Genomic DNA, 10,070 nt, shown 5'->3' on the forward strand with positions numbered 1-10,070 from the left:
CAACAAGTTCTATTCAATATATATATTTTGATTTATTTCCCCCCAAAAAGAGTAAACTTTGTCCTTTAATGTGTGGGCGTATAAAATTGGAAGTTTGCTGTATTGCACTTCAATCTGAGTGGGGGTTAAGTGTGAATTAAGCAGCAGGGAATGTTGTACAGTGTGTGTTCTGGTGTCTCGCTTGATTGAATTTTCTTTTTGTGGACTTATTACCACAAAACAGCAAGGTATTCACCGAATATTTACCATCTGACAAATCCCAACCATGTCTGCAACCAGGGGACATATCTGCACATTTAAGAGCTCTCTGTTCTTCCTAGAATCTACAGGACTCTCTGTTCTTCCTAGAATCTACAGGACTCTCATTTCAATGATCATCACGTGTTCTGACAGTCATTACGCAAATTATTCTTTTGATATTCAATTTGCAGACATATGAAACTATATTCCCACTTCGATGTGGTCGGTGTGTAGGAAAACAAAACTCAAGGATATAAAACACAATGTTTATTAACTATATACACAATATAATATTAGTTTTATATACATCTAGTAGTAAAAAAAACCATACAAGCGAAACAATTATGTTGATCATAAATCTCGTCCAAAGCACAGTAAAATCAGGAGTACATGTAGTTGCACAGTATAGTATATAGTATAGTATATACTCACCAAGAGTACTACACGCGCCACTACAATATAGGTCCTTATCACAACCAGGCTACAATATTAGTGTCTAGCTAGTAACTATAATACTATTTATACAGTTTCTTTTGATAAACAATTCATAGAAATGCCTCTTTTTAATTACATATAACTATTATATATAGAGGAGGTAAGTAAATAAGGTTGCAGATATTCAAACACATATTGACACAAGTAATATATGTCATGACCTATATCATGATATCATCTAAAGAGGAGGTAAGTAAATAAGGTTGCAGATATTCAAACACATATTGACACAAGTAATATATGTCATGACCTATATCATGATATCATCTAAAGAGGAGGTAAGTAAATAAGGTTGCAGGTATTCAAACACATATTGACACAAGTAATATATGTCATGACCTATATCATGATATCATCTAAAGAGGAGGTAAGTAAATAAGGTTGCAGATATTCAAACACATATTGACACAAGTAATATATGTCATGACCTATATCATGATATCATCTAAAGAGGAGGTAAGTAAATAAGGTTGCAGGTATTCAAACACATATTGACACAAGTAATATATGTCATGACCTATATCATGATATCATCTAAATTTGTTTAGCAATTTGTAATAAAACTTTGTTCAAATGTTCTTCCTTTTCCCAGGTGTCATCTTGCGAAGAAAAACCCTTCCATCGTAACAGGTATTCATTGGTTCCCCTTCTTCGCCTCTTACGCACAATACGCTCCACTTCATAATCTGCAATATAAATATATATTGAAATTATTGAAACAAAACCATTTTGATAGTGACTATAGCATCAGTTTTCATGGATTTTTCTAAGTAACCCTGTATTTATTCAAAGAAACTTAGTGATTAACCTAGAATAAAGGTATTAATCTAACCTAATATTGTTATTAAAACCTGACAAAATAATTCTGAGTAGTCGGAGTAGTAGTGTAAAAATTTATTTAAGTTTGAAACTTTAATTACAACATTATACTCTTAGTCTTACCGTTGTTCAATTCTCCTTTAACAGCTGTGTCCAGATGAATCTGTGTGTTAGAGCGAAGGTCTGTCTGTGTGTTAGTGTGAGGGTCTGTGTGTGTGTTAGTCTGTGTGTCTCTGTGTGTGTTAGTCTGTGTGTTAGTGTGAATGTCTGTCTCTTGGATTATGTAGATGTCTTTTTGTGTAATAATGGGGATGTCTGCCTGTGTGATAGTCTGGTTGTCTGCCTGTGTGATAGTCTGGATGTCTGCCTGTGTGATAGTCTGGTTGTTTGCCTGTGTGGGTGTGTCAATGTCTGTCTGTGTGATAAACTGGATTTCTGCCTGTGGGATTGTCTGGATGTTTGCTTGTGTGATAGTCTGGATGTCTGCCTGTGTGAATGTCTGGATGTCTGCCTGTGTGATTGTGTCAATGTCTGTCTGTGGGATAGTGTGAGAGTCTGTTGGTATATGCAATGTACTGGTGAGTGCTTGTTCATTTCTGAAAAAGAAAAAAATGGAATGAAATTCAGAGAAATTACATATGATTTTCAGTCTTTTGGGTCAGTCTTGGGGCGAAAATTCCTATAAAGTGAAAATCTACCTTTTATGACATCAATTTCGTTGAACTTTGGGGAGATTTACCTCTTTTCTATCAAAGGTCAATCACATGTGTGAATGTGTGAGATAAAAAATTAAATATACTGATAAAATTTTGTGAATTTGAATATGAAATAGAAAAGTACCTTTTAATATGTATCAATTTTACATCAAGCATCTTCTTTAATTTAGCAATGCCATATTTTGACGGGACCTTTAGGGGAACAAGCTCATCTGGGAGGCCCTCAATGATAATAGTACCACAATCAACGGCTTTATAGGGAAATGTCTTGCTGGATCTAGTAGCTGAAGCTGAAAAAGTAAAGACAAGTAAGTATTGAGAAGTACATTAAAAACAGGGCCTGTATTTAAAGGGGAACCATAATAAAGTCTGACGAACTTTCTCAAGGCCTAAATTTGAAGAAATGCAAAGGAAACATTTACTTCGAGGACCCTTAGATTCATATATTATTATAGTATAGATGTATAGTTCTCAATCATAATGAATGAAACAGTGTTTTTTGTTTACTAAACTGTCTACCCATCGACTGAAGAAAAATCAGCCAAATTTTTTATCAAAATCCACCTTTTTTCATTCCATATTCCGACTCTTTCCTTTTGAATGTTTTTTACATGCCTACATGAAATGTGGTCATTTATTGCTGTCAACCTGTCCGTCCAACGTTCCTTGTGAATGCAATCGAGACCGAAATTTTCCTCCTATTTTTTAAAACTGGGTTTACCTATAGATGCAGATTGGCAACATTTCGGACATATAGGATCTCAAATGAGTTGTCATGTCATACAAAATATTTTGGCGAGTATGACATGACAACGAGTTTGAGATCTATTTTATCACATGACACGAATATTCGACATAAAGTCTTAGGAATCGTAAAATGATGACGTGATGCAGTCATTGTGTTATGACACAGTGTAATACAAAAAAATATGTGATGGCTGTATTACACGATAAAAGAGGCATGTCCTGTGATAAAAGTAGTTATGTTACATCATTCATTCAAGTCACACATTGCTATTCAATAATACTTTTAATGGTGCTAAAACTAGTTTTAAAACTGAGTTATTGCTTTTACTTTCTCAGTAGTGGTTTTTTTTTGGGGTGGTTCAATTTCAATATTTGTATCGTGAGAACAAGCCTGGACATACAAAGACTCTATTTATCTAAAAATTTTGGCTTACCATAAAGTTGGTTGAAATGCTCTTGTGCTCTTTTCCGAATGTTTCTCACATCCTCCTTCATGTTATCTTTGAAATGAAAAACATAAATGATGAATTACATTGATAGGTGGTTTCAATGATAAATCTATCGCTCTGGCTATTTGCACTGACACCGTCAATACCTGAAGATACTACAGATTCATACAAGTGATTGATCTTTGATTGAAATTCTAGAGATTTCAATTTTTTTGGAGAGAGGAAGGGATGAAAAGCGGTAGAAACCCCTAAAAAGAGGGAGGTATCACATATATGCAGATCAGGTGTATGCAATTGCCTACTCATTCATTCTATTTGTAAGCACATGGCAATATCTCTGGTTTTTTCATCAAAACAAAGATTCAAACTTAATCTTCATTTTATTTGAAGAAACAAATACATAAATTCTTGTTCAGTTCTGACAAAAACTGGTTTTTAAAGTGCAATCACGGTCATAAAATGTATAATAATGCAAATTCGATATTATTATGGATTTGAATTATGGTAATCTTTCTAGTATAACATCATCCTACCATTCGGAGCATACTTGTTCCTGATCACTCGATCAACCATTTCTTCTTCCTTATCCCGGAGTAATCGGAGGACCGGCCCATCTTTGGGGCCTAGGAAATGGATGGTAATCCCCTCGATTGCCACAGCGGCAACATCCACCGAGCAGTTATGAAGTTTTTGTAGCTGAAATAAATTCAACATAACAGATCTTAATATTGATATAATTTGATACTGGTTTTTGTATAAGATTTTCTGAGATGGAGTTTCTATTCTCGATTCAATTGGTATCTTGATAATCGAGGAAAAATGCAAAAACAAAGATAATTAATACAAATTAAAATCCCTAATAATACTATTCAGCTCCTTTGGATGTTTTGGTATACCCAATATTACAGTCTCAAAATATGCAGTCAAAGTCACTCAATTGAACAGGAAAGAAACCTTGCTAATTGGACTGTAAATCACACTGACTTACACTGATATTTTTGTTCATTTTGTAAACTGTGATTGAACACCATATCGTTGGTGGGAAGCCACCTCTCTATCTCTTCATGGCTATGTTTCTTGCTCCTCATGCTCTTGCTCCTATATGGTGATGTGAGACTGACATGAATATATGGAAAAACAAAAAAAATGCTTCAGTTGCCACTTACTATATTATCTAATTGTTTCAGTAGTCCTTTTTTGATATCTGACTGTTCACTTTTAGGCCGTTCATTGAAAGGCAAGTTTTCCGCTTCCCTAGCCCTCTCATTGTAGATTAACTTGGCAGCTTGGGACATGCCATTCCATGCATCCCCCCACCGTTGAAAATCATGAATTCCTTCTAAAAAAATATATATTGAGCTATTATACATTATCACATCACTGTAAATGGTAGCAACTAGCAATAGTGTTAAAACTTGTATTCGAATATCCGTAGGCAAATACAATATTACGAATATTTGGTCACGAAAAGTATTCGTCAGTATGAAATTTGTGACTATAATCAATAAATAGTTCTTGAAAATCAACCCTATGTGATGAATAATTTGCTAGTTTTGTCAAAGAAAGTGTTATTTAAATGACTTGAATGATATTACCAGCATTGAGCACCTCTGTACCTTTTTTGATAGTTATTCGAAAATTTAAATGAAGTCCCCAGTCAGATTGACAATATATGTGAGTTTCAAGCACCAGTAAACTATTCAGATATTGTTCGGATATTGTGTACGGATATTCGAATGCTAAAATCGTATCCGAATTTCAACACAAACTAGCGAACCAACAGAATAAAAATCTGAGAACTCACTAATATAGCATGCATACAATACAATTATGAAGACTAGCCTCACATGTTTAACAAGTCTATGGCGACGGATGCAGAGGTGCATAATCAGTATTTTGACTCAATCAGACAGCACGAGATGCAATTTCTAGAAAATCAACTTTTTGTATATATCTGCACCAGATTAGTCAAACCAGAGACTGATACCCTTGAATAAAGTAGGATAAGTATTTAAAGTACAGTGGGGACGCTTATAGTTCATATTATTCGATAGTCTAGAACTGGTGTCCAATCCGAAAAATCTGGCTGGGTATAATGACTCCAAGGCTAGGGGCAGCCATTTTCCTGAAATTCAAACTCTTAAGAGTCTAAATTCTATTTTGAAAGATCCCACTATATTCATATAGGCTGAATATATTTGATGAGTGTTGTTATTCATCCCCATTTCCAATAACAATGGTTTAACTACGATTAAGTTCTTGTATTCAATTCAACTGATTCATGAAATAGCAAAAACCAAAATGGTTGCCCAACGCTACAGAGAACAATGCTTGGAACAATGGTTTTCTCTGCAGTCAGAATGATATGAACCTCAATCACATATAACAAATTTCAGTTGAGAAATGCTGTTACTCAGTTTCAATAGCAACTATTTGTTCGAATAAATTATTTCGCAGACAATGTTGTACCATTTTCATTTCGATGTTCAAAACCTGATCTGTGTCACTGAAGAGGTGGCGATCCTTGTGGACAAAGCACTGTCAACAACAATATGCACCTTAATCATTTGTTACAAATACCCACCTGCACCTTGTTCTCTACAAAATAGGTTGTACCCATTTGTTGTCCCTTTGACAGACTTGTAAACCCTGCTGCTCAGTTTTCGTTTTTTATTTGATATCCAATCCTACAAAATATGAGATGAAATAAAATATTTTACATTCAGTCAAAGTAATTGCATACTTCAAAACTTACAGAGATGATAGAAGCAGTATTAAAGGAGCATACCTGTAATATTTTGGGTGAAAAATATGTTTTGAAACCTATGATTTATGCTAATAATTAAAACATATCACAAACAATGTTCCCTTAAACAAAATCAAAATAGATGTTAAACACCATACTGTGATGGTTGTGTATGTAAATGTGTATTTTTATTATGTTATTAGTTACATTATTGATCAGATAATCCATGTTAATCATTTTGTAAATGAATACTAAGATTTCCACATAATATATATTCTTGGCCTTAACTCAAACTGTTTTGAATTCATTCACTCACCATGCAAGAGTAGTTCTGTGTGCCAGATGGCTCTTCCATATGCATACATACATAAATATGCAGATGAATTTAAATACTGGTATTATACTGAGGATGTCTCACAGTGACAATACCAGAATAAGCAACACAACTGTAATGAACATAAATTACAAATATGAATACTTACGCTCACTTGATTAAAACCCAATCCGGATTCCTGAGCAGCAAGGTTTATCTCAAAATCGCACTTCTTCCCTGTAGATTGAAGCGATCCTTTGGCAAAGTGCCTTTCCAGTATGGATACAGCATCCGTTGAAAATTTTCGTTTGGCTGTTTGCTATAATATATAAAAGTTTTGATCCCTGATTATGGAGTGCCACATATTCATATTTATATATATATCAACCTGTTGTTGATGATGAAAATTAGTTGTTCAATCATTATAAATATGGCTTCCTGATGAAAATATATTGAAACATGTAGAAGCAAATCGGTATTATTTTTATATTTTATACTATGATATATAATACTGTACATTAGAACAACAACTCACTACAGCTATATATATATATATATATATATATATATCTCTGTAGTGAGTTGTATATATATATATAACAGAAACGCAAGCTCTGTCCGTCTAGAATGAGAACAAATCTCATTAAATATTATGTCAATTTCAATCTGAAACTATTTCTTTGCATTAATGAAAATATATGTCTTACAAAGATTATATTTCTTTGCAGATTACAGCATTGCCACAACCATAGTTTCAAACAGCTGCTTATGTTAGGATACAATATCTTGCTTTACATCATGATTCTGGATTGGAAAAGGTATTTAATATTTCTCTTTCTATTGTTTATTGCAAAGGTCAGCAATTTATGTTGAAATGTACTTTTATTAAGCAGACTGAATTGTTATGACTTTGGCACTAGAGGTGTGTGTCAGATCGAAGTGGTCTGAACCATGTATTATTACAATATTTTAATACATTTTCATCACTCGAAACTGAAAGCCTTTCAAAGAGATCTGAAACACATTTTGACAGTTCCAAGTTGATACAAATTATGACAGATCTGATCCAAATTCAAATCCAAATTGCATAATTGTGGATGACTGAAATTCAAATTCAAAATAATAACCATGACAGGCAAGTTCTGACTGATGGGTTCAATCCTATTACTGATTTGTAATATAAATGTAAGCACGAGTATGGGCTATTTAGAATATTAACCGACTATGATAACATGGCAACAGACAGTCCACACCACCTTGAGTTTTATAATAATAAATAATTGTAATGTTAATGTCTAGTATCCAATCTAGAACTTCTCTCTGACGGTACAATTATTACCCGATCATAAGACATCAAACGCACCCACTGCACTCATTCTCATCTCTTAGGAGAATATACCAATCCATGGTGCCATAACAGATTTTTGTGCTGCAAACTTTGCACTGTCGTTACATACTCATTCAAAGCTGGGTGAAGTGTGGGTCAAACACTTGACTCCTGATGTTGCAGTCCAAATGTTTCAGCTGATTTTTTAAATAGACGTCTGAGGCATCCAACTCTTATTATAAAATCAATTAATATATTTAATGTGCTAATATCATGATGATCCTCTTTGGAACGCAAATATAATATGACTATCATTGACTATAACTTGTATTTCTAAACTGTCCAAAATGTTATGCATAGACAGAGTTTGGCTAAATACATTTTCCCCCTAATTTTAGTGATTGCCTTGTATAGATGAACCTTGCATGTGTATTGCTTTACTTTAATTATTTGTCGCAAATATGTGTATGTAAATGTCATAACTGTCACAACATGAATTTCTATAAACAAATTCCATTTCAAATAATCCAAACCCTTGGATATAATGCATAAAATCACAAGGCGACAAGTTCGAATAAATAGATCAGTGGATCACTCAGATCAGTTCCACAGCTCATACCAAATAGTGGTAGAAGGTGTCACAAAAGATGTCCTGAGGACGACAATACCAACACAGGGCAACTCCAAATGTAATTGTGTAAAAGTTTTAGCATGTCTAATGATTCGCTGAACATGTCTAATGATTCGCTGAACATGAGACTGTATTATTTTGTTTCTTTAAATGCAGATTTTTGTGACCTTCTATACTTCTTTTTTAAATTTCCAGAATATTTATTTGCACCTGGTAAAGAATAAATAGACATAGAACATTAGAATTTTTTATTTTCCGTTTATTATTGTGATATTTGAATACAGAAGAACCCATATAAATATCATTTGGAAGTTGTAATTATTCATTCTATTTCTAAGCCTATCATCACTGGCATCTGTAAAACACACATGTTAATGGAATGGTCCTGGTTTGTGTTAAACAATGTTGTGGACAAATAGCCTGTCACATATATTTCAGTGTCACCGATTTCCATCTTTACCGATTCTGCTTGACACGCTGTATCTCATCTGAAAGAATAAAACAGAATCCAATCAAATGTTTGGTCATGTGTAACTACTCTGGCAGAATATATACACTGAAAGTACTCAAGGAGTGAATAAAAGTATCAAATAACATTTTTGATGATTTTCTAAGCTCGACTGTCTACTATTTAGATATGTATGTTGTCCACCTTTAAATTAATTCCTTACTTTAGAATTAGAGAATGAAAAAGTGTTTTAACGTCCCATATTTGTGCTCAGAAGGGAATTTGCCAGGCATGCATGTAGATTTCGTCAAAGCAGTGGCACATGATCTGTTCTTACAACTCAAGTTTAAATGCCGAGTAATCTGAATAGGGGGTAGCCGGTAGAACAAATCCACAAGGTTCACCTTGACCTCTTCGGAATTTCAATCTAGGAGGCCCACCATTTGCGCAAAGTTTCATAACGTGCTCTGCCCCATCTGTTAGCAACAGAGATAATTGTATACGATAATTTATTGGATTACGGGAAGAAATAGCTCTGACAAGGCCCAAGGTTGCCATACAAGCAAAATGATAGACTGACCTACAATTTGTCAAATACAGCTTAGTAAACAAAACACCCCATCAGGCTCTGTAAACCTTAAATACTCCTCTGCAAAGTTTTTTAGATTCATGTTTCTATTTACATGATCAATACATATTTATATATATCAATGAATATTTCCAATGTGATTGTTACCTACCGTTAATAGTTATACATCGTCTTCGAATAGTTTATCCTTGGCAGAACTCAGTAGTTTCAGATTCGATAAACATTTACGCTTTTTTCCATCTCTCAAGAACTTGAACCCTCGTGTCAGTCAGTATTCGTCTGATCATGTATGTTGCACAGGAATCGGGACTTCACTGTCTTCAGTTTATCCATAATATTATATTGATTTAATAATATCTTCAAAAACTTGATTATGTGTTTCCTGTGTCTTTAATACTAGTTCTAAAAACGTTTCTACGTGACTAAAGGAACAGAGAGAAGATTTGTTTTCAATTTCTCCGACAAAGCGAATGGAAGTTTTCCTCTGTGTTTTTCAGCCATTTTGTATCATCACGTGATCTTGTTGTTGATATGTAGATCACGTGAGCAG

At 33.9% G+C, this 10,070-nt stretch overlaps 1 protein-coding gene across 3 annotated transcripts; it reads right to left on the minus strand.

The window, feature by feature from the left end:
* Positions 1-533: 533 nt before the first annotated feature.
* Positions 534-10,070, minus strand: LOC126815859 (uncharacterized). Of its 3 annotated transcripts, XM_056099898.1 has the most exons (11): positions 9,672-10,070; positions 7,233-8,971; positions 6,695-6,844; positions 6,051-6,153; positions 4,633-4,805; positions 4,000-4,162; positions 3,452-3,517; positions 2,395-2,560; positions 1,791-2,150; positions 1,678-1,718; positions 534-1,421 (listed from the first exon to the last, which is right to left on the minus strand). In XM_056099898.1, the coding sequence occupies exons 5-11, from the start codon at positions 4,759-4,761 to the stop codon at positions 1,270-1,272; spliced, it is 1,077 nt and encodes a 358-aa protein (XP_055955873.1). In that variant the 5' UTR covers positions 4,762-4,805; positions 6,051-6,153; positions 6,695-6,844; positions 7,233-8,971; positions 9,672-10,070; the 3' UTR covers positions 534-1,269. The 3 variants fall into 3 exon arrangements, with proteins under 3 accessions (XP_055955873.1, XP_050397812.1, XP_055955872.1); XM_050541855.2 differs by having other exon boundaries at positions 536-1,421; positions 1,678-2,150; positions 9,672-10,066; XM_056099897.1 differs by lacking the exons at positions 7,233-8,971; positions 9,672-10,070 and having other exon boundaries at positions 536-1,421; positions 1,678-2,150; positions 6,695-6,956.

The sequence above is a fragment of the Patella vulgata genome, chromosome 3 (genome assembly GCF_932274485.2).
Source record: "Patella vulgata chromosome 3, xgPatVulg1.2, whole genome shotgun sequence".
Classification (NCBI taxonomy): domain Eukaryota; kingdom Metazoa; phylum Mollusca; class Gastropoda; family Patellidae; genus Patella; species Patella vulgata.